This window comes from Megalobrama amblycephala, linkage group LG6, assembly GCF_018812025.1.
Source record: "Megalobrama amblycephala isolate DHTTF-2021 linkage group LG6, ASM1881202v1, whole genome shotgun sequence".
Taxonomy (NCBI): domain Eukaryota; kingdom Metazoa; phylum Chordata; class Actinopteri; order Cypriniformes; family Xenocyprididae; genus Megalobrama; species Megalobrama amblycephala.
The window spans coordinates 30,701,285-30,727,834 of NC_063049.1; the positions used below are offsets into that span (position 1 = coordinate 30,701,285).

General features: G+C 37.1%; 1 protein-coding gene across 2 annotated transcripts in view; it reads left to right on the top strand.

The window, feature by feature from the left end:
* Nucleotides 1–6,404: 6,404 nt before the first annotated feature.
* plcl1 (phospholipase C like 1) overlaps nt 6,405–26,550 on the top strand; it is an 82,973-nt gene continuing 62,827 nt past the window's right edge. The window contains exon 1 of one of the 2 annotated variants that reach the window (XM_048193889.1): nt 6,405–7,261. In XM_048193889.1, the coding sequence (XP_048049846.1) occupies nt 7,088–7,261 (174 nt within the window). In that variant the 5' untranslated portion in view covers nt 6,405–7,087. The remainder of the gene's footprint in view (nt 7,262–26,550) is intronic. The other variant, XM_048193888.1, reaches the window with a different exon arrangement.

A 26,550-nucleotide genomic window follows, 5' to 3' on the forward strand; every position in this document is an offset into this window, starting at 1 on the left:
CTCCACGTTGAACAACAGTCGCATTAACCAACCACAAGCGGCATATTTTTGAAAGCAGCTCATTTTAGTGGCTTTGTGTCGCTTTATTGTTTTGGCTCTTGCCATTCAAGACACAATAGTTATGATTAGGGATTAGTTTCCATAGTATTCAAAATCAATTCCAAAAACATCTTTGTGTCAAATTTCCTGTAATTCTTTTTAGATTACATGGCCTTGGGTTGCCCTGCAATACAACAGACATCTGATGCATTTATAAATTAAGAGCCAAATCCAAAGTTGGAATAATATGGACTGTATTTGTTAATCTTTCATAGAAATGAAAGAACATCTACATTTTATTTCTCAACAGTATGTCACACATCTGTCTGCCCATGTGCCTCTTAGTCAGTGTTCAGAAATAACATTGAAAAACCAAGTCTGGGTCCTAGACCGGAAACCACTGTCATTCTGAGACCACACCCACAGGACACTGGGAAGGAAACCCATGCCTTCTTTAAACACACAGAGTAGGACGGAAACAAATATACAGTAGGTAAACCGACACAAAACTACTTCTGAAAATCACATTCACTATTAATTCCTCACCTGTCTCTACATTTTCATCCCCAAACGAATTACAGACATCTCATCTGATACAAACGACTCCACCTCTGTTCCTCTGAGATTGAACTGGCCTACATCAGTTGCTCTGACACATAATCCTGACTCTACTACATAACCTATTCATCTATACCTGAGCTCCAGTGAGATCATATCTGATGAGAATCAATTAAGTGTAACTTTTTACAGTCATTTTCAACAATAGAGCGGCACAAACGGACACTTCTTTGTATTTGCTTTAGTGATGGATTTGTATCTTATTTCATCTTGTCAAGTAATTAAAACCCACTTAACTACATAATATAGGGGAAACCATGGAGTGTTGTAACAAGATGCGAGTTGTAGCCAATCAGAAATGAAATCACTATCAGACATGATGACCACCACCATACTAAGGTGACTGTAATTGTAAGATTTTTTTAATACTTTAATTTATAGCTGGTAAATATGTGAAGATTATATTAAAGTTTGAGATGTGTGGAACAAAATGTGCAACACTCCCCAATCTCTTCAATAGTAATTTTCGCAAATTGCCTTATTGAGGAAACATCTAACAAGAAAATAAAAGTAAATATTAAGGGTAGCTATAATATTGCTTAGTTCTGACTGATCACATATTCAAACTAGGCTTCTTAACGACACAAAGGCCACTAAACTGGAATTCAGTCTTACAAATGAACATTACGCGCTTCTTCTCCAATACTTGTGACACAACGCCATCTACCGTTCAACACTTGTAACAATCTTGTATTTAATAGTACTTTAAAGTAATCAAAACAAGTTTATTTCTGTTTATTATTATAAATTAAGACTTACACTACTCAAAATTCTATTGGTTAGAATTTTTTTTATTTATCTCATTGTGTTATAAAATTTGTGTGGATCTTTTGCCACTCATACACCCCTGGTTTCACAGACAAGGCTAAAGCCTAGTCCGAGACTAAAATGCATGTTTGAGCTGTTTTAACTGAAAGCAACTTGTACTGACATATGTTAAAATATGTCAGTGCCATTGTTTTGTCTCAAGATGCACACATTAATGTGTGTTTTTTTTAAAGCATGTTTATAAAAGCTACTTCAATGTCCTAATTGAACTAAGGTCTAATCCTGGCTGAAACATCTTATCTGACAGTGGTACTCTGATAAATAATTAAAATAAATTATATATATATATATATATATATATATATATATATATATATACACAGGTGCTGGTCATATAACTAGAATATCGTGAAAAAGTTCTTTTTTTTATTGTAAATTATTTTAAAAAATGAAACTTGCGTATATTCTAGATTCCCTACATGTAAAGTAAAACATTTCAAAGGTTTTTTTTTTTTTTTTTTTAAATTGTTGATTAGAGCATACAGCTCATGAAAATCCAAAATCCAGTATCTCAAAATATTAGAATATTTACATTTGAGTTTCATTAAATGACCATCCCTACAGTATAAATTCTGGGTATCTCTTGTTCTTTGAAACCACACTAATGGGGAAGACTGCTGATTGGCAATGGTCCAGGAGACAATCATTGACACCCTCCACAAAGAGAGTAAATCACACATGGTCATTACTGAATGTTTGGCTGTTTACAGAGTGATGTATCAAAGCATATTGAATGCAAAGTTGACTGGAAGGAAGAAATTGGGTAGGCAGAGGTGCACAAGCAACAGTGATGACCGCAAACTTGAGAATACTGTCAAGTAAAGCCGATTCAAACACTTGGGAGAGCTTCGCAATGAGTCAAATGAAGCTGGAGTCAGCGCATCAAGAGTCACCACACTCGGACATCTTCGGGAAAAGGACTACCAAGCCACTTCTGAAACAGAAACAACTTCAGAAGCATCTTACCTGGGCTAAGGAGAAAAAGAACTGGACAGTGAACAGTGGTCGAAAGTCCTCTTTTCAGATAAAAGTAAATTTTGCATTTCATGTTGAAATCATGGTCCCAGAGTCTGAAGGAAGACTGGAGAGGCACAGAATCCAAGCTGCTTGAAGTCTAGTGTGAAGTTTCTGAAGTCAGTAATGATTTGGGGGGCCGTGACGTCTGCTGGTGTTGGTCCATTGTGTTTTATCAAGTGCAAAGTCAATGCAGCCATCTTCCAGGAGATTTTGGAGCACTTTATGCTTCCATCTGCTGACAAGCTTTATGGAGATGCTGATTTCTTTTTCCAGCAGGACTTTAGCACCTGCCCACAGTGCAAAAACCACTTCCAAGTGGTTTGCTGACCATGATATTACTGTGCTTTATTGGCCAGCCAACATGCCTGACCTGAATCTATGGGATATTTTCAAGAGAAAGATGAGAAACAGTCGATCCAACAACATACAGATGATCTGAAGGCTCAATAGTGCCTCAGCAGTGCCACAGGCTGATCACTTCCATGCCACACTTCACTGATGCTGTAATTTGTGCTAGGAGCAAGTCATTTGTTGTAATATGTGCTGCCGACCAAGTATTGAGTGCACAAATGAACATACTTTAAAGAACTTGAACTTTTCTGTTTTGCAAATCCATTTTTTGATTGATCTTAGGAAATATTCTAATATTTTAAGATACTGGATTTTGGACTTTCATTAGCTGTACGCTCTAATCATCAAAATTTAAAAAAAAAACTTTTGAAATGTTTTACTTTACATGTAGGGAATCTAGAATATATGAAAGTTTCATTTTTAAAAGTAATTTACAATAAAAAAAATTACTTTTTGATGATATTCTAATTATATGACCAGCACCTGTATATATGTGTGTATAAATATATATATATATATATATATATATATATATATATATAATAAAAATAATATAAAAAATTATGTGAAAACAAACAAAAAAGAAGAAAGAAAGAAAGAAAGAAAGAAAGAAAGAAAGAAAGAAAGAAAGAAAGAAAAAAGGAAAATCCAGATATGCAGATATGCAGATATGCAGATATGCATTGACATTTGCTGTTGGCCCTCACCAAATATTTTTAAACAAACCTGTTGTCTGTCGTCAAGTTAAACATGACTATTATTATGACTGAATATAAGGACAGCTAAGACATAATGCAACCCCCTTAAAAAATTCTACTGGTTTCTTTATGTTTTTAGCATTTTCCCTCTTGTGAAAATGTGAGAGTTCGTAACCAGGTTCTCCTAGTCCTTTCATTACTTGAGTGTTTTCAACACTTTGAGCCAACACAAGAGAAATGCAATTCAGTTTTGAATGATGTGAAGAGATGTAGAGTGCAGATGGAAAACCTACCTGAAATAGGTCAGAGATAAGAGGACGGAAATAAACAGTGCTGACAGAAACTAAGAATCTCTGTAGAAACATTTTTAAATGAAAAGCAATAATGCCAAGATTGTTGTAGATAATGTAGTCTTTCAAATACTTTTTAACCTTCTAAAAACTTTTCATGAGTTTAGTGCATTGACCGCTTTTGTTCAAAACTTCTTATAACACATTGTGAACATTTGATTTTGACTTTGTTTTGAAATACAATTGAGGCACTAACATACTAAAGAATCAAGACAGAGATACTCCCTGCACCTGCTGTTATCTCATTCTTCACCGAAAAGGGAGCAAAGAAGCAGAGCTGAAGGACACAGAGATAAGAGCAACCCGACCCTGACACACATCTGTCACCTCTCACACTCGCCTGTGCTCTCTGGCAATAACAAGCTCTTGTTTTGGAGTGTTTTACCCACACTAACTTCACTTACAAAAAGTACATTGTAGCAACATTGTTAGCACTAGTTTAAAAGGTAGCTACTAGGTAAACAATCAGTTTAGGGTTCATAAATCACAGATGTACCTTATTTTCAAAGTATGCTCTATATTTGTTAAATCGTCTGAGGTATCAAGTGTCTGACGTTTGAAAATATACTATCAAAAGTTAATTTTAAGGTTCCTAAATCGTTGTAGTACTTCACCTCATACACTTGAGAGCGCTGTTGCTAGTTTCCTAGTTTAAAACGCGGATACATAATTACACTTCCGTGAAAACTGCTGTATGTATTGTAATATTTCAAGGTATGAATGTACACACATTTAAGTTATTATAGTGGACATGATTGTAACGTCATTTAGGTAATGTTTGCTGAGTTAAGTGTAAACCTGGTTCTAAAATATAAATATATGAAAGAAAGCAGATACTGAATATAATCTTTGTAGGTGATAGTGAAGGACTAGGCCTATAGCCTATATATTTTTTAGATATCCTCCATATATTGCTCATATAAATGGACACTACTAAATTTTCTAACATAAATATAAAGTGGCGTATGTTGTGGAGTCGAACTTTGCTATGAGAAGATCTAGTTTCCAAACCTCTTTGCCTAATAAACTGTTAAGTCAAACACACACATCCAACATCTTACACCAACGGTCTACTTTTGGGCTGACTAAAACAGACCCTATTCTTACACTGTTGTATTTCTTGTCTGAAGTTCTTTCTCATTTTTCCTTTTTGAGAACATTTCATAACCCTCCTGTGCCACCCAGTGTCCTAAACATTTAAGGTGTGGCAAAGCAAAGTATGATGTTAAAACACTACTTAAAGTGTATATTAGAGCTCTCCTTAATGACACTGTTCTCATAGAGAGGGTTTAGTTTAACCATGGCAACTTGACGCTAGGGGAAAAGCTGCAGAGAGGTGTTAGAGTTTTTAGCCCTGCGTTAATGACCCTCGGGTTCTGTCTACTTTTCACAGAGGGCTTGGATCTCGAGCAAGCTCTCATTCGCCTGGTACATCAGTTGGCTCGTCATAAGGGCTTCACAATGTTCTTTTACTCTGCATTTCTGTGCGAGTTTTACAAACCATATTCACACACTTTTGTCACGAGTTCTGCACACACATCAGGCACATAGAGGGCAGTCCAGATATCATTTAGGATTACATTCATCATTTAAGTGTTAAAGGCCTCATCTCAGTGTGGTTCTGGTGTCTATTTTTAACAAATAGGCAATGTCTTATAATGGATAATATTAATATAGCAAAACCTGCTATATCTGCTATAAAGGCATTTGAAAGACACTCATTTTGTCAGGGACAGAAATAATAAAATCGTAGACTCAGGGACCACCAGTTGATTTTCTTGGATGACGATTATATAATAAATTGCAAATTCATCCTAGAAAAGTTCTTTATACATAAGAAAAATAATCATTTTTATGAAGTTAAGTTTTATTTTTGCTTATTAATATTTATGAAGAATAAACATCATTAAATTAGCCTACAAAATGTTGCTTATGAATAATGCATTTTATGTAACTTACTTTACATTTACTTACTATTTTATGTTGTTTTTCATGTATCTGCTCAGCAGTGTTATTTTAGTATCATTGACACTTTTAATCAATATTTTACATTTGTTTTTATTTTTATATTTTAATTTTAAAGTATTTGTCATTTTGTTGTGTGTTGTGTAATTTTGTAAACATTGCAATCGTTTTGGGAAAATTTGTTCTTAAATGTTTTTCACATGAGAGCGAGTGTCACAAAATTAGAAACTCAAGGTTTGTCGAACTTTATCAAATCTTTTAATTTTAAATTCAAATGTCAAACAACAGAGCATGCGTCGATTCAATGACTGCAAAATTGTAAGTGAAGAAGTGTGCTATTTGGAACGCTTCCTCGGAAAACACGTTTTCTGCATAGCATATCTTTTTGATACACAACACAGATTGTCAATATTAATGGACTATCCCCATTTTTCTACCCCCAAATACTTCGGGAGAGTAATACCCAAGGTTCTTTTCTCCCAAACATCTGGTAAACTCAAATGAGTAACATTCCTGAAGCTCATACGCATAGCTCCTCCTCTTTGAAAGATGACCGATTAGAGTTTGTGGAAAATTGAGAGTGTCTGATTGGTCACGACACCAGTCAATCACGAGCTTACGGACGCGAGGGGCGGGTTTAGCGGATCTAAGAGGTTGTGCCAGTGTCAGTGGCGTTCTTCATTCTTGACTAACCAAACAACACACAGTGAGATGAGGCGACCAACATCCACAACCATTACTCCGGCGTTTCTATTCCATCATGCTGACACAGAACGCGCACATTTGGGGTTGTTTTGATGCCCGTTAGTATTTGGTGACCCGCAATCCCTCCGCTTTCCTGCATATCTGTTAACAAATGTGCATTTTTGCACGTGTCAGATTCAGATTATTTGACGCACACTGGATCACTAAGAGAAGTTAGGTACTTTTAAACTTGTTGCTCGGTGATGCTTGTGTCCTGTTGCGCAAGAGAATGATTCATGAGTCATTTATTATACATATGATTTTTTCTTCGAGGTATTTGACTGGCAAAAGTTGCTTTAGGATGGGCTCAAGGAACGAGATCCATTCTCAACCTGCCGTACAGTCTGCGCAATTAAGTTAAATTGGACTACTGGAGATACCCAAAGACGCATATCAAGAGTTGGATGTGGACGTTCTTGGGTCCAAATACGTATCAGAGTAGAATTATATTGATTTCCTAACCAACTAATCCTTGAGATGTCGGAGTCTTACGAGGACGGGGTGTGCGGAGATGGAGCTCCGGACTTCATCCCACCGAGAGCGATTCGATCAGGCCGGCGGAGTGGAGTCAGCGTGCCGCTGGTGGAGCGCGATGAGGCGGCTCTCCTGGAGTCGGTGAAAATGGCACCGAGGAGGAGCAGCATCATTAAGGTAAAAGCAGAAACACGCCTATGAGTTGTCAAGAGTTTGGTTCTGTGAATCGTACTCGATCATGTCTGTTCAAATAAAACTTAACAAGAATTCAGACTGGAAAAGAGTGAAGTGATTAACCCTCAACATGTAAACAACAGCCCGTATCCTCGCAGTTCATACAAGTTATGACAGGTTCAGTTCTCGTGGAGTTACGTTTAAGGGTTTGTGACTTGATCAAGGACGCAGTGTTGAAACTTGTGGGCTTCGAACCTATAACCATTCAGTCACCAGCCTAGAGTACATTGTGCAGCCCAGTGATTCTCAACAGGTTTGCTTCAGGACCCAGACGTCACATTAAGTGCAACCCAACTCGCTACCGAAACTGTCTGTTGTAAAAGTAAACAAAAATATTCCTAAAATCAAGGGCATGATATTCAACTTGTCCATGTTGACATCTGGTCATCTTTTGCTAAAAACAAAATAGAGTTTGATTGAATGTACAGCATTTGATATTAACATTTTCTGGTAAATTTTAGAAGAAGGAATTATGCTATTGGTTTTGCAATGATAACTTTGAATTATATGGTTTAACTTATTTAATTGTTTTGCTTAGTATTGTTTTTCCCTGCCGTCTGTGACCCATTTCGCAACCTGGTTTATAACTATTGGTGTAGATTCATCCCTGAATTCTGATATTAGCATTCCTTATGAATAGAAATTATGTAAAGTTTATCCATAAAAATAACTGAATCCACTGGTCGCATTACAGATCTTAGCATTGTGCCTTGAATCCTTAAAGTTGAACCTTTAACTTGATATTTATAACTCACAGGAGTTTCTTGCTGAATTCACACATCCTCACCTGTGAAATCACATGACAGTAGGAATTTAATTACAAGAGAAATGCTGTTATGCCTTTAGAGTAATTGTGATATTGCCATGAGTTGTATAGACATTCACGGATTTTAATGTCATTTATTTGTCTATTATCTACATAGGTTGGGCTTTTCAGTGCAAGTACGGTTTTGCAAGTCACTAGATCACTAATCATTATGTAAAATAACCATAGACATTTGGTCTGCTTTTCTTGGATGGAAGCATTTTTGTCCCCTTTAACATACAAGCAGTGAAACGAAGCATGCCAGAGGCCGTTTTCCATATAATGGTTGTTACAGTATGTAAACTGCAAGGCCATTGTGACCTAAAGGTTGACCTAAAACAGTTCCAGTTTTGCAAGAGTAAACCAGACAATGACTAAAAAGCGGCACATGAAAGTGGACACCTATACCCATATTTACTGTGTAAGAACTTTCTCAGCATTTACAAGGATTCCTGAAGAAAATGACATGTCAAGAGGTCATATCAACAGCCAGACATGTTTGAAACACACAAATGCCCGTAGGGTCTTGGGTTTACGAATGCTTTAGATAATCATTGATCCAGTGTTATGGAGTAATGCAGCAATGACTCTTCATCAGTGCTTTGCAGTGAAGGTCAGCCAATTATCTTCAGCGTGATTAGGTAGAAGGATTATGGAGAAAGCCAACGGGGCCAGTGACTGACTGAGGGGCCTCCAGCTATGAGGCATACATAACATTTATTAAAAAGGGCACTTTCGAGTGACTGTTGCCACGTTGTGACAAAAAATGTTAAAGGGTTAGTTGACTCAAAAATGAAAATAATATCATTTATTACTCACCCTCATGTCGTTCCACACCCGTAAGACCTTCGTTCATCTTCAGAACACAAATTAAGATATTTTTGATGAAAACTGATGGCTCAGTGAGGCCTGCATAGACAGCAATGGTACTTCCTCTCTCAAGATCCATAAACATATTTAAAACAATTCACGTGAGTATGGTGGTTCTACCTTATATTATTGTCACTTTATAATATTTTTTTGTGCGCCAAAAAAACAAAATAACTTTTTAACAATATCTAGTGATGGCCGAATTCAAAACACTGCTTCGGAGCGTTCAAATCTTTTGTGTCGAATCAGTGACTTGGATCGCGTATCAAACCGTCAAACTGCTGAAATCACATGATTTGGTTGGTGATTCGATTCGTAAAGCTCCGAAGCTTCATGAAGCAGTGTTTTGAAATCGGCCATCACTAGATACTGTTAAAAAGTCGTTATTTTGTTTTTTTGGCACTTAAAAATATTCTCCTCGCTTACCCTTTAACTGTGCACATTGCTTTGTCATTGTCATAATTGCAACTTTTGAGACTTTATTTGTGGCTTTTTCATATTTGTGATGTAATTTCTTGCTGTTTAGACATTAGATTTTGCATTTGTATTTGAGTGCTGCCCATAACCAAGTTCAGAACACTCTTGACACAGCAGTGCCATAGAAGAACCATTTTTGTTCTTCAGAGAAACTTTCAGTAAACGGTTCTTAAAAGAACATTAAATGAAATATTTTTTATTATTATTAGTGTGAAGCACATTTAAAAAATTTAAACAATCTTTTTTCCTTTTGTGTAATAGAAAGGTTCTGTGGATATTAAAGGCTCTTCATGGAACCATAGAACCAGTAAAGAATTTCAGGTCTCAAATAGGCTGTCTTATTTCAGTGAGCAGGAAGTGGCACAGGGTAATTGACAGATGGCAAAGAAGCTGATGATGTCAGTGACAGGCACTGTCGATAGAGCAGAGAGAGGGGGCAGCGTTCATGTGACTCATCCCATCCCGGGTTCTTGGTTCAGTTTGTTTCAGATCCAGAATGAGTAACGTTCCCTGTCCTCCGCCAAAGTACGCAGCCCTCCAAGACAATGTCCAGAGCCATTATTGTTTTTTAAATGGATGCAGAAGTTGTAGCTTACACGTATTTAATAAGACTCGAGAACTTGTTGCTTGCTTGATATCTACAGAGCTCCCCCTGTGCAATAGTGCATGAGCAAGAGCGCACATCAGCGTAATAAGCAAAATGGAATTGAAGCCCCCGCCCCATGAACTTGACTGAGATGATAGCAAAAACTAATTGATTTGTGACGCAACTTGTGATGTAACTCATTGACAAAGTTTAACAGATCAATTTGCTATATATATGTTTTTTGAATTGCTAACATGGTTAAGGATTTGCATGTATTTACAGTATATTAGTGTGGTGCTCTGGAGATAATAGGTGTTAAGTAGGAGTGTGCTTTGAGTAGTACTTTGTCCAATTTCCAAATTTGACTCAATATAAGTCAATTTTAATTGTCCATTCAGATACATATACAAGTGAATGCAAAATGTTTCATTTACTTTTACTTAATTATTTAAAAAAATTTTTTTGGTAGCTCTAGAAATCAATCAACAGATTTTCTAGATCTTCTAGAGTGTAGATTTTCTTTTTGAGGAAAGTTTGATATGAAGTATTTAAGTCATGATGACTTGTGAAATATGCTATTTGTATTCTAAAGGTTTGAATGATAGTAAAAAAAAGTTGGAAATTTACAAGTACAAATAACATATACATATTCTGTAGTAGTTTAGTAAAAGAAATTTCACAAAAAAATAAATAAATGCTTAAGTATTATACTTAAGTATAGTAATGAAGTACAGTTCCTTTTGGTGTGATTGAGGAAATAGGAAACCACTCTGCAAATTTGAGAGTGAAGCTTTAGTGAGTTTTGCCAGTAGAGCAGAAAAACAAACTTGGGGAAGCTCAAGTACAGAGCCCTGGGGAACACCTTGCTTGTTTTCTCAGCCTCATGAGCACTTTCCATTTAATCAATGCTGTCTGACCACAGCTTAGTATTGTGTATCCATTACAGCCTTCCATACAATCTCTACCTCACATTTCACCTTATTTGCTGTAATTCAAGATTCTCTTTCATTTCCTTTTTGTTCTGCTTTGCCATTTTCTGCTAATCTCTGTCCCACTTTTTACTCCCTTACCTCCATGTTTCTCTCTCTCACAGTTTTCTCAGGAAAACACAAACAAGATTTCTCACTCATTAAATAATGGTTCAGCCAAAAATGAAAATGTCATCACTTCCTGTCTTTCTTCCATATAACACAAAAGGAGAGGTTTTGAAGAATGAACCAGTCATTGAACTAGTCAGAACTGACCAACATCTAATGATATTAAACACTTTGAAAAAGACTTGCTGTGAAGAAACCGTCAGGCCACATCCTAGGATCCATTATTCATTGTTGTTTACCAATTTAGTAATTTGACATGCTTTTTGATCTTTTTGATCACAGTAAACTTTGTTCTGCAGTGTTGCACTCTGTTCTGGACAGTGATTGTTTAAAAGTGTCGCTGGCTGCTGGTCAAGAGCAGTGACAATGTAGCTGCTATGACACTGTGTGACTGACTTTGTGGTTAAGTAGGCCTGTGTATGTGAGTTTGACGGTGTCCTGAAGGCAGACTGGGCCCTCTGTCCTCTAGTGTCACTCAGATACTGGTGCCACAATCCACTGAATGATGTTATCCTTCCTATCTGATACAAGCACTCATTTAAGTCACTGGGACCTCTCTTGTGATCATGCGGTGTAGTGTGTGTTTTTATGTGTCTGTATTACATAAGTTGGTTTATGATCCAAATATATGAGGAAAACTAGATGGGTATGGTGTAGGGCTGGGTATCGATTCAGATGTTCCAGATCGAATAGATTTCGATTCACAAGCTCTCAAATCGATTCGATTTCGATTCTCGATTCGATTTTCGATTCAATTTTATGTGAAGGTGGCATCAACGTCGACAAAGCACCTGAAACCGCCATTTAAGCACTGGATGAATGAATAGCCGCTTTTCCACTGTCGGGCCAGTGCGAGCCAGGGCTTTCAGCGGGCCAGGCTAGGCTAATAGCCCCGGACTTGTAGCACCGAGCCCAAAATCACGCTGCATTTCCACCGTCGGGCCAGAAGCTCCACAGCGCTTCACTAAAACCCGCCCGTAACACGCCTCTCTTGAACAACGTCACACAAACCCGTCATTTCACAAAACAAATTGAAGTTTTATCAGAAAAATAATCAGAAAGAAATTACTGGAAACTAGCGAGATCGTAAAGTGAACATGATAAAAGCAGGCGTTGTTGGCATTTTGTTGTTTAACGTTACTTAGTTTAAAAACCCAAGCATCGATGTTTTACCAAACAAATTAATCATGATGAATTACTTTGTGTCAAGATTAAACATTAGTCACAGAAATAAAGTGGTATTTACTGTTATTTCACAAAAGAAAGAGGACACACACTTATTCAGTCGCGTCTGTTTCTGTTTATTTGTAGTCATAGGAGGCGTATACATCACATATACAAAAAATAATAATTTCTACAAATTTTCCACCAAAAATACGACCTGAGGAGCTTTAGCACTCTCTCCAGTGACAGAGAAACAATCCCGATAACATGGAGTTGCTTTATTTTATGAAATATGCGGAGCTAAATATGGTTATCAGTCCTATGAGAGACGAGATGTGCTGACAGATAAAATAAATACATGATTGTGATAGCATAGGCTATTTGTCTGATTTCTTCAAGCCGTCGTATTTACCATGTTTACTATGGTAATAGCGCGCATAGTCTTGGACATCAGAATCCACATCGGATCACAAACAGAAGTTATTTAAAACAATTGCTGCTGCCTGAAAGTGAGTTTTGAGCTAAAATGATTTTTAAAGCCTTTAATGCCTACATTACCTAACGCTGCATGTAATCATCCATGGCGGCGGCGCCTCCGTCTGGTCTCCACACACAAATTAACTCCGTATTTGTTCGTAACCACTCCCTCAAAAGCATGAGCTGGCCCGCTTTGGACCAAGGTATTCGGCGGGCCTAAAAACCCAGGCCGTTGGCCCCGAGGAAGCCCCGACGAGGCACGATCAAGCCCCGGAAGTGACAGTGGAAACGCGACTGGCCCTGGCACGCACTAGCACGCCCGCTTTAGGCCCGACAGTGGAAACACGGCTGACAAGTTCGCCTCTCGCTCCTTGGTGACATCGCGCAAGGCAAATAAGAGGGTGACATCTAGTGGAGAAGACCCGTAATTAGATTAACGTTTACCTTACGTTCAATGTTTGCGGAAATAAATATGGGGAAAAAAAATCGATTCGTGGCCTTTGAGAATCGATTTTGAATCGACCACATTTTAAAAAACGATTAATCGAAAATCGATTTTTTTTACCCCAGCCCTAGTATGGTGACCACTAAAGGTGTTTTATCCCTGTCTGCGTGTCAGTTGGAAAGTATACACATTCTTTTATAAGAGGATGCAAATTGTGACATTTCACAGCCCTTTTCCTGTGCATATTTCAGTGAATTTGGCTCTGTTTCCTAGAAGTACCTCAGGTGCCTGCATCCTGAAGACCCTGTCTCATTAACTTTGTGTTTTTTTATTTTAACACTTCCTTGCTTTTCAGTGCCAGGTGAAAATTGCACAAAAAGTGCCTTGTTTGGCCGCTCTATGCGAGTCGAGGCTTTTTGAAGAAAAGGCAAAATAATGCCAAACTTTGTTTTTAGACAAACTGCCAAAAGCTGAAGACTATTGTGAAGTTCAAAACACCATTACCTAAATTTTTAAGCTATAGCTGCCCTTGGTTGTTGTTTCAGCATTTGATCATGCAAGTAGCATTTTACGGTTATCATCACTCCTTGGTGTCGAGATGGCTGGAATGCAATGCAAAGAAGTCAGGAGGTGATACAGAAAGAAATAGAGAGAAGTTCTGAGGTGAAGGAGTGTGATAGCTGAAGGAACTAACTGTTTATAGCTTCCTGTTTAGTAACACCCAACCCACAGCTGATTTTGAGCTTGTCTGGTGCACACTTTTACTTATGATCACCTATCTCATAAGTACATCTACGATCTGCACTGTACTTCTCTGTACATTCCCATCACAATAACAGCAATATTCAAAAAGGGGACTTTAGGGGATGGAGGAAGGCAGGGGTATACTATAAATGTCAGAGCGTGATTCTGAACAGCAGCGACAAGGGAAAGCCATGCGTGCTTAGGCTTAGACAGGAAGTACAGTACAAAAGATTGTATGATAGCATGAAAATATGAGCAAGCGGACTGAGAAGGAGGGGTGTTGAAATGGATGGTTGGTAAATTTCATCACTAAAGCACTTTTTACATCAGGGTGGAGCTCGGCATGTGGGCGCTCGACTGAGAGCAGCCAAATTAGAACTTCTCCCCTGGTCAACCACAGCCGACAGGGAAGTAATCTATGGCTGTGGGGGGATGTTAGATGTTTGGGGTTAACACCGAGATATGCTTACAAACACGCCGTCTTCCGTGATACATGGTAAACAAATGAGGGATGAGGTGACTTGAAAAGGACAAGTATATCTGTTCAGGTTCTTTGCATTGTTGTGTATGCACGTCTTGGATGACGTTCTTGCCCTGTCAGGGTGAAATTTACTCTGTTATTCCAGCCTGCAGTTTGTCATAGAAGTTTCCCAGCCCTCCCTGGGCCTGGCGCACAGGGCACACGCTAGAGTCTGAGAAGACTGACTGAGACCCTAGAGACAAATGTTCTCAGCACGCTAGATGACATGCTCATCAAATGTTCAGTGTTTTTGGTCACTGAAGCATGAAAGAGTTTTGACATTTGAATTCAGAAAAAAATTACAGCTTTTTTTTCCTGTGATGAGGACCACTAATCTCATTAATGTCAGAGTTTTCAAACAGCCATTAGTATACATTAGCGTTCATAAGTTTGGGTTCAGTGTGATTTTATTGTTTTTGAGTCCTAAGATCATCCAGGTTGCAGTTATTTGATAAAAATGCATAAAATAAATGTTTTGTATTTAAATATATTTTAAAATGTAATTTATTCATGACATGTTAAAAGTTGAATTTTCAGCAGCCATTACTCCAGTCTTCTTCAGTGCCACATGATCCTTCAGGAATCATTCTAACTCTGTTTCCTAACAGCAACAGTTGTCTGTACACACCAGATGCAACATGATTACGAGATGCGACAAAATCTATCAAAAATCACATCCAACAAGAAGAGTGTGTGGACGGCGTCTCTCTGCAAGAGCACTGCACTATGTACTCGCAACGAAACATAATCAAATTCATAATTACACGTTATTACAAATGTGTGCTGAGTGACTGAAACAATCTTTGTCACAGCATAGACTTGCATGTTCACATGGAGTTGACAGTTTGGCAATTAGGTGTCTTTGACTGTTTAATGTTGCTCAGAGGTGGCATAAATGCATTTACACAGCAATTTTAACTGCATATTGTTATACAAGGTGCTTAGGTGGGTCAGAACAGGCATAATTTAGTCTGGCTTTTATGCTGCATTGCCTCTTTACACAGAATTTTGAGCGGGCACAGAGCAGATGTGTAAAGATGCCTTTATTTCCTTGAATTTACTTTCAAGATCTGAGGTGGATAATCCATTGCCAATTTCAGTATGGCTATAAGGGTCACGCAAAATGATATTCAAACTCATATTGGACACTTTTAACATTAAATAAAGCACATAAACAGTACTTGAGATTATCATTGTCATACTTTGTTGTTGTTCCAGCCCCAATGTTGCAGAAATAGAAACTGTTAAATCTGGTTAGGACAAAAACTCTGATTAAAGGGAAACCCAAAAATCTTTTTACTCACCTTCAATCTTCTTTCAGACAAACACAATCAGAGATATATTTAAAAATATCCACAGTCCTCCAAGGTTTATAATGGTTGTGAATGGGGGGCGGGGGGGTTGAAGTAAAAAAATAATGCATCCATCCATAAAGTTCACATATAGTGGGTTAATAAAGGCCTTCTGAAGTGAAGCGATGTGTTTTTGCAAGAAAAGTATCCATATTTAAAAATGTATAAAATCAAATAATTAGCTTCTGGTGGACGACCGTTCACAGAATGCACAAGTCGACTTGCGGGCAAATGAGTAATCCTCTGACGCGATGTGTGATGTAGTCTATGCTGTGAAAATCTTTGTCACAGCATAGACTTGCATGTTCACATATAGTTGAGACGCCTGCTTAGACGCCTCTTGCGGTTCAAACAAATTGGGCTCTGCAACATATTTAAGCTCCTCTTATATATCGAAATCCTCTGAAATTTCTTTTAAAAAATAGTTTTAGACTTATAATCCGTAACCGGTTATTTGTTTTGCTCTATCCTCTGCGCCTCCGCGTTCGTCATTGCCCCCCATTCACAGCCATTATAAACCTTGGAGGACTAAGGATATTTTTAAATATATCTCTGATTGTGTTAGTCTGAAAGAATATAGTTATATACACCTAGGATGGCTTGAGGGTGAGTAAATCATGGGATAATTTTCATTTTTGGGTGAACTATCCCTTAAACTGTGATCACGCCTCATGGCATCGAGTCATGTCTGTTTAGGACATGGTGTTATATTCTGAATTGGTGCTCAAGAAACATTTCCTATTATTATCAATGTTGAAAACAGTTGTGCTGCTTCATATTTTTGTGGAAACCATGTCGCAGTTTTTTTTTTAAATATTTCTTTAAAAGGAACCTATTATGCCCCTGTTTATAAGTGTCTGATGTCCCGAGAGTGTGTATATGAAGATTTAGCTCAAAATACCCCACAGATAATTTTTTATAGCATGTTAAAATTGCCACTTTTTGGAGGTGAGCAAAAACGCGCCGTCTTTGCCCTTTAAATGCCAATGAGCTGCTGCGCTCAGAGGGCGGAGCTTCAAGAGCTTTCTTCATGTCAACGTTCAGGACGCACTATTGTAGAAACTGCGAATTACATGGAGATAGAACAAAGTTTAGTTGTATGGTTATAACTTATATTGTCTTTTTGTTTTTATCCACGTTTTCAAGTCTGTTTACCGATTAATTTTATAACGTTTATTGTACTTTACACAAAAGATGCGTCCGTTTTCACTCTAGAAAATCACTGTAAGAGCTTAATAAAACACAATGCAAATGTGCATTAAAATATTGTCCATAAACTCTCTCTCTCTCTCCCTTGCATTATCATCAACATTCATAGCGAAGTACACAGAAATGCTCGTTACAAGTAACAGTAAACAAATATATAAAGACCTTATGCCTTTTCGGGTGGTGCTTAATAAACTGGTAAACTTTATTTCTGTAAATCAACTCCGATGAACTGTAATAAAGTGCTCTCACCTTTATTACTGCCATATCCAGTATCACTCTGGAGGCTGTAAGCTGGATCACAAACAGTTTTTTACTGATCTATCCTTAAGCAACAAATTTTTAGCTCAACCTCTGTTTTGTATTGTCCCTTTGTATTGACATTCATTCACAAAGTATCCGGTATGAAATGATTCGCGCAGACATAAACGAATTTCAGTAGAGTTGAGGGAGCATTTTCTTTGAAAACAAAATGAATCCACCTCGTCTTCAGCAGCTCAGATTTAGGGAATAAATGGAGAGAGCTATGTGGATTAATCCATCCAGCTACAGAACACCTACAACGCTTGGGAGACATTCTCGTCAGTGCAGCAATGGCGTGAACAACTCGCTGTGAACTCGCTCAGGGTGGTTCTATGTGAAAACGGCAGTGTCTGTCAACATTCATGGGCGGGGCCTGTGAATTTTGCATAATAGGTCCCCTTTAATGTATAGAAAGAAAGTTGAAAAGAACAGCTTTTTTTTAAAAAAAAAGGTAATCTTTTGTAACATTAGAAATATCTTTACTGTCAGTTTAGATTATTTCAATGCAAGTTTTAATTAAAAAGAAAATGTTGCTGACCCCAAAACGTTTGAAGGGTAGTATTATTGTCTTTATACTGTATAGAATATTCTGCATGTATAATTGTGAAAGTTGCAGGATTTATAGGCTTTACATGGTCTTGCCTGGAGATAAAAAAACATTGTATTCAATAACAATGCACATGTGTCTGTCTATACTTTTGAAATGATGTGTATTTGTGACATGCTATGTCTTGGCCCATAGACTTCTATTAAAAGTGCTTTACAGTAAAATTCATGCTTGCCACAGTCTTTCAGCAAGTGTTTCCAAGAATATAAAGGGCAGGCCAGCAAGAATGTGATCTTGGATTCTGAATTGTGATGATTTCACTCCATCTTGCCATGGAAATCACTGGCGCGCAGTTGGGCTACCATGGCAACGGATGGGCCTGACACAATCCACCTCAGTGTTCATTGACATGCAGAAAGCGGTTTTGTAGTCTGGGGTGTGGTCACAACTGTGTCAGATGAGGTCTACCCAACATGCACTCATGTTCTTGTTCCTCTTTTAAGCACGGCCTGGCGTGTGTCTCTGTGGGAATGTGATATTTCACTTTGGAAGAAATACAAGGAACACTTAAGAGTTCTGCAGAGTTTCACCCATATGCAGTCCATCAAATGATCTGTCCTCTTCCTGTGAATAACAACAGACAGAGAGATTCTCCATGCACAAGCACTAATTTCCTACTTTAAATTCTTATTTTCATTCCTCCTTCCGCAGATAAAAGCAGCTTTTGGTCCTTTGACAGTTGAGAGAGTGTGTTTACGTACAATAGACGCATGTTATGAGAGGTGATTCCTGAACGCAGTTTCTGTAACAGGATTACATTTCTAATCGTCTTCTCATCTACTCAGCGTCTCTGAGCAGCAGTGAAAGGGGAAATGAGAGGAAAATGTGGACAACCAGAGGGAGACATTAAAGCATTTAAATAAGAATATTCCAGGTTAAACACAATTTGGCATGCAGTGGATTACCATGGTCTCATCCTTCAGCCTTTAAAAACATTCAGTCATTGTGTGTACAGTCAGTAATGCACTTACAATGTACGGGTAGGACATTGCATTGTAATAAACAGACAGTTATTACAAAAAAAAAAAAGAAAATTCCTGTTCCCCCTGTTAGGGTTTATTTTTTGATAATCTAAGGAATCTATAAAAATTTAGAAAAAATGCTATCAGTCAAATTCACCTTTTAACTTTTATTTTGTGCTTTCTCTTTTTGACCAATGAAGCGCACTCAAAATATGAGTGAAGGGAGGAGACCCTTTTTTTTTTCTTTTTTTTTAACAGAATCCCCAAAAATCCTACAATTAAGAGCTGCACGATCAATCGTTTAAAGATCACAATCTCAATTCCAACACCCATTCGATCTTATTCCTAAATGGCTACCATTCGTCTATGTCAGTTAAGCCTTTGTCAAGTCCGATCACAGCGAACATTCAGTTCATGTATAGGTATGAAAATATGTGGACTTGTATATTATTAATAATAGTATTATTATTTATTTTTTACAAAAATTCAAAACATCACAGAAGTACTGGGATAAAAGTTCAAAATTCAAAAATGATCAAAATAGAGTAAATCACTTTGGACGTAACTTCACACTTCAAATGATTATTTCAATTACATCATTAAACCAGTAGGTGGTGACTATTAAAAATGTATTTGTCATTGAATCATTCAAGAGATTCATTCAAAAATCTCATAATGAAACAAGTGAAGTCTTTTTGTGTGAGTCATTGAATCATTCATTCAAACCGATTTAAAAAAAAAAAAAAAAATTAAATGTTTTAAATAGACTGCAGCAATTAACATTTTGTCAGAATCTGTAGTAAATTACGTGTTATTTTGTTTGGTTGTCTATTCAGAATCATGGGAGAATCATGATCTCTATATTAAACCAAAAAAAGTTGTCTCTACACTCTACACTGGTGACTTTTCTCAGGTGTGGGTAGAGTGTGGGTAGAGTGTCTTGTTTTTATTTGTCATCTCTTCCTACGTGATTTTGTGTGGCAGTTGTATCTACATGCTGCCTCTTCTTCTATTTTGTTTTATGACGGGTGGCAATCACCGTTAGGGTGAAATACTGCCACCTACTTATGCTGGGGTGTCAACTAGAAACTTACTGGACCTGGATTATTTATGATATTATTATGTGTAGTATTAACATGATATCTGAATTAATTTTTTATATATCATGGCTATTTACTTACTTGTCTGTTTGAAGGTTTTTCGACCTCTAGGGGTGAAACTTACATACTGTGCCTTTAAGGCCCCAATATACTATAAAGCGAAATCAAAGAACAAATTGTTGTGATGTAATTTTGAACAAAGTCAGGCCGGTAAACAAAAACCGGCTGGTAAACACCTTCGAACTACCATTTGTCCATGGCAATTGACCATTCCCAAAGACCCGCCCCCTTTAGTTATTGTTGCTATGTCCGACAAGCCATGCTTACAACAGCCAAGAGGACACTTACAACACGTCGACAGACAAGACAGCAGGTTACTTTTGATATGAAACAAAGTCTCAAAGAAATTTAAACTATAAATACCGTTTTGTGGCTCTTTAACGTGTCGTGACAGATTGCTGTAGCGCCTCAGTTCAAGCAGCTCATGAGCCGATCATCTCTTCCTACTAGTTAATTTATAGAATCACATAAACTTGAATGAACATCAGAAGGAATGTTGTTTCAAAACATGGAAAGACGTCTGTCCACACCATTTTTCAAGTTCAAGTCCACCAACGTTAATCTACTAACTCCCTTAACTGCTTTGTCGGACATTACAGTGGATACGGCATTATGATTAGATCACCTGTCAATCAAACTCCCGGCAAAGGGTCAATTACATAATAGGTACAGTAGATGAGCTCTGGGGCTCTGCCCTCTTTGATGTGGAAATCTTCTCTGGTTCATTTCCTCCGTTGAGTCCGTCAAGGTCAGATGTCCACGAGTGAATGTTTAATACTGTAAAGCGGTTTGGTTTAAAGCATTCTATTGTATAAAATGCTAGATAAATAAATGTGACTTTACTTGACTGGAGTGTTGAATTGCAAAGCTTGTGCAAACAACCACATCGCTATTACCAGATGCTTTCTTAACTTCTGTTTTCTCACCGCTGTCATTTTTGTTGCATGTTTATTTTGTTACTGAGAGGGAAGAGAGCGCTCTCAGCAGTGTGGGGAATGTCGGGATGTTAGCTAACAGTATTTCAAGCTTCTTTTTACTCCTAAACGAAGAACAAAAAAAAAACTTTGCTGTGAGTGTATTGGGGCCTTTAAGTTGAGCAGATGGAACTGGCAAAACAAATTAAAAAAAGTGAAACAGATGGAAAATTTGGGAAGACAAAAGTGCATCCACTTATGAAAGTGAATTCTGAAAGTGTGTTGTAATCACAAACATTACATGTATCTTTTTAGTCTCTAATTTTTTCCATGTCTTTCCAGACTCTTCTAGTTCAAAACCTCAAACCGAACCCTGTTACAGATCTTTTCTTGTATCCAAAGCAAAACTTTGTTGACTATTACATCTGATTACCCATAATGCTACTATCCTCATGCATGTCTGATTTTGGCTTGAACCTTTTCTATTGGCAGTTTTTAGTCGTCAGGCAGTTGTTCTCCACTCATTTTCCCCATAATTGTTCTTTTGGCTGAGATTCACTCGTTCACTTTCACATCCTTTCTTCTCTATCACTGATGCTTGGCAGTCACAAAGTAGGCATTTTCTGTGCTCCACCAGGATTTAAAGTGCCAGTGACCCTGTGATCTTTGACTCTTCAAAGAGTCAGGTTGGGCAGTTTCCATAGTAATAAATAGGAAATATTGGCTTTTTCAGCTTTATCCGTCTCTCCGTCTCTGTTGCCTTATCTTCATCTCTTCATGCTCCCTGCTGTCCAAGAACGCTCCTATGAGAACTGCAGTTCGACACGTTACAAATCACCACTGCCAAGAACACAGGCTTATCTCTCTCTTTCGGCCTCAGTTTCGCCATCTCTCACTCTGATTTATCTGATCCCTATAGTTTTTTTCAGGGAGGGACGTAGACAAACAGGATGAAACCAAAACAGACATGGCAGAAAGGATCAGACAGGCAGGCAGGCAGAGATTTATCAGATAAACTAGAGAGCGATGGAGAAAGACGGATGATGGAGGCAGACGGTTTTGCATCATTAATAAAAGTGACCATTTAAAATGAGATTTTTAAATAACTGCATGCTACTGTTTTCTTTTTCAGTCCCATCCGTCTACCTCTCTGTCTGTTTAGCACATAGATGGATTTGTATTTTGAGTGTTGATATTGTTATTGAGGACATGAGATCAGTCTGCCGTCTGATATTGCTTATATCCATTAATGTTTGCTTACACTATAGCTTGATATTTATTTTATTCAGTGATGGAATCTTATACTCTCAGTGAATATGTGACAGTTGTTTTGAGCATAACCTTTCCCTCTGGGCTCTTTAGATCTTGATAATTTCATGGAACTCGACCAAATCTGGGTTAAAGGCCCCAATTCTGGTTAAACCGTTTCACACTTGTAATTTTTTTAGAACAGCATTTAAACTATTAAACTCCATCTCAATGCAGTAACTAATGTTAATGAATGAGACATTATTGTAAAGTGTTACCTTTTTTATTAAGCTAAAAAAGTGCCCTATTTGCCATAATTTCCCCCTAGAATGGATTTTCAGGGGCATTTTTGAATCTTTTTTTTTTCCATATGAAAAACATACCATATAAAACACATTGTCCAAATAGCAATCTGTATTTGTGACCTGTGCTGGCAAAATGAGTCGCAATGAGAACATTTTCAAAAATTAGTTATTGTTATTCTCACATTCTCTATTAAAAAACATTCAAAATTATGTATGATTTGTTGGAATCAGACAAAAAAAATTCTGAGATACACTTGTTTGAAGTCGCTAGAGTCAGCACAGTCAATTTTGAGAAAAATCAAGTTAAAGTTTTCGAAAGGTTCCCAAACGAAATCACTTAGCAACCATACCTTAAAATCCCTGTTAATAACACCTAATTTGGCACAAACCAAGTCAAAACCCATATCTATACGAAATATATATATATTTTCAACTTTTTTCCATGATTCCAGAATTGTTTGATTAACATTAATGAAACAGACAACCTAAAGGCAGGAACACACCAAGCCGACGCCGATGAACTAGTGTCGACGAAAGCAGACTGTGGAGTTGGCTGAAGTAGACGTTCACTTAAGACATAACAGATAATGTTTGCGTGAATACTCGCCAAGACAGATTTTTTGAAATACTGTAATTCTGTGTATGTGTATATTTTAGAATCGCGCACTGTCTGAGCCGACTTTGTGCGCGCTTCAGATCTGTCAGTCAGCGTGAGTAAGATCGTTTTGTTTACATCAGTATGAGTTTGAAAATCACATTTAATTGGTTCAGACTCATTCCTTCGAGAATTCGCTATGAATATTCACAAAGTTGTTTTACTTTGTGAAACAACAAAAAGTTTTACAACAATACCTAACTTTTGCTGAGCAGTGTCGCTAGATTTAGCGACTTTTCAGACCCCTTTAGCGACTATTTTTCAAAAAAGCCAAGCGCCTAGCAACAAATCTAGCGACTTTTTGGACAAACCTCAGTAACTTTCCAAATGTCACCAGCACCGTCCTGTGAGCGCAAGGTCTTGCTTTCCCGCTGCCGTCACACCTCTCTCAGCGTCTACTCTGTTCAGTGAGTGTCTGAGAGGAGCAGCAGCGCATTCCATTGACCGCACTGCATCTGACAGACATGAATGAGCGAGCTACACATATGAGAGCACAGTGTTGCCACGGACCAAACACTATATCTAATTCTCCTTTTTTTTAATGTTTAAACAATTTAGTTTTACTGTTTTGATTTCCATTCTTCTTGTGTGCTTATCACTTAAATTACTCATTATCACAGAGCTTTAGATCATCCAGTTTCCGAACTCTCAGAATTCATATAATTTACATGTATAAAAAATGTAGTCATTCACTATATCATACTCAATCTGTTGTCTGACAAATATATATATATATATATATATATATATATATATATATATATAAATGAGAACAGCTTTATTTGACATTCGGCTATATTATATGATATTATATTACAATACAGTATGTGACCACGGATTAGGAGAGAAAACACATTAGCATTAGGCAGGCAGAATGCAACCAACGAATATGATAATTGACGCATGACGTCATCTAGTGACATTAAGTGACTTTTTGGACAGGCTTTAGCTACTTTCCTTTGAACTTTTTGGCAACATTGGTGCTGTGGGGAAGCGGCAGTCGTCCAGAATCGAGCAGAGAAAAACTGCATTTTTCATGATCAAAGGAAAGGTACTCCTCTCGGAAAACGTACAAATAAAGATACTTTTAGGTGTTTAATTACTATTTGGAGCATTGGCCCCCATTTTCACAGACAAGGCTTAAGCTAGTCCTAGACTAAAATGCATGTTTGAGCTGTTTCAACTGAAAGCAACTTGTACTGGCATATCTTAAAATATGTCAGTGTCATTGTTTTGTCTCAAGATGCACACCAGTAATGATTTTTCTAGTGTACGTTTATAAAAGGTAGTTAAATATCTGAATTGAACTAAGGCCTAATCCTGGTTTAGGCTAAGCCCTGTCTGTGAAACCGGGCCTGGGATTGCTAGATGAGGGCTTAATGAACTTAATTAATTTTGACCAAAATTGATATTTTTCATTTGTTTTGCCTGTAGCTCAAATTAGCCTGTGCGCATTCCAACTCATTTTGCCAGCATGGGTCACATTTGTATAACTAATGGCTGTTAATTGTAAAGTTAATAATATAATATAATATAATATAATATAATATAATATAATATAATATAATATAATATAATATAATATAATATAATATAATATAATAGTTGACTAATTTTGGAAAGAGACAACTTTCATTATTATATTTATTATATTATACTACATTATTATATTTATTACGCATGCAGCTTTTATGACTTCACATTATTCGTGTGAATACTTTGTAATATTTGTAATTTTAATTTTTTTTTTTTACTCAGCACGAATGCAATAATATAATATATATATATAATATAATATAATATAATATATATATAATATAATATAATATAATATAATATAATTGACTAATTTTGGAAAGAGACAATTTTCATTATTATATTTATTACACATGCAGCTTTTATGACTTCACATTATTCGTGTGAATACTTTGTAATATTTGTAATTTAAAAATTTTTTTTTACTCAGCACTGCAAATGCAAAATGCAAAAATTGGATAAAAATGTGAAAACTAAACAGGGAAAGTAGTAAGTGGAACAGAATGTAAACATATACTAAGTAGTATAGAATGTAAACACACAGTATACCTAGTAGACATACACTGAGGTATACAGATGATATTAACTGTGGGGTTGAGGTATAAAATGCCAGATTATAATGATGCATTCCTTCAGTTTATATATGTGTGTGTGTTTACCTGGCAGTGTTCAGCTCCTGTATAGGGGTTGGGGTAAAGCTGTTCTTGAGTCTATTGGTCAGTGATGTGACGGACCTGAATTGTTTACCAGAGGGCAGCAGTAAAAACAAGTCCAGAGTGGGAAGGTCCTTTTAAGATGTTTGCTGCTCTTCTGAGGTAGTGTGCAATGTAAAGTTCTTTTAGGGAAGGCAAAGGGCAGCTGATGATTTTTGGTTTTGTGCTGAATTTAGTTTTAGTTTTTTCTGTACAGTATGTATAAATGACACCCACCCCTCTGTAACAGACCCTGAGCTGCAATCCAAAACACAGCGACGTACACATGCCTGTACACCGCAAATATGCAGCGAAACAAAAACAACCCTGGGCCTGCATTCAAATACAAACAGGGACTAATTAAACTAATTAGTGTTTTAGTAGTGTAAGGAGATCTATTTGGTGCTGTGGTTTTGCTGCTGTGGCTTTTTTTTCCTTTTGCCCCCGAGGCTCTTACCATATTATGGACCACTTCAACTTCGTAGCTTTGTTGGAGTGGGCGAACCATTAGAGGTTCACGTTCGGCCTGTTGTCATACACATTCCCTCTCTGCACATGCTTCGTTTGAGTTATTTTAATATTTTTTTTATATTGATATAAGTTTGATATTTATTTTGTAGGTTTTTTTTTCTTCACAAAAAGATTTCTGTGTTTGTGTAAAATCTCTCACTGTCCTGCTTCAGTCTGTACAGCTGGTTTACCAAAACATACACCATACATATGGTGTTGTGGTAGCTCGACTTTTGAGCATGATGCTAGTGACAGAAAGGTAGTTAGTTTCCCAGGAAACAAGCAAACTGATAAAATGTATAATGTACCTTGAATGCACTGTAAGTTGCTTTGGATAAAGTGTCTATACCAGGCGATTAAAGGGTTAGTTCACCCAAAAATGAAAATTATGTCATTAATGACTCACCCTCATGTCGTTCCAAACCGTAAGACCTCCGTTCATCTTCGGAACACAGTTTAAGATATTTTAGATTTAGTCCGAGAGCTTTCTGTCCCTCCATTGAAAGTGTATGTACGGTAGACTGTCCATGTCCAGAAAGGTAATAAAAACATCATCAAAGTAGTCCATGTGACATCATTGGGTTAGTTAGAAGTTTT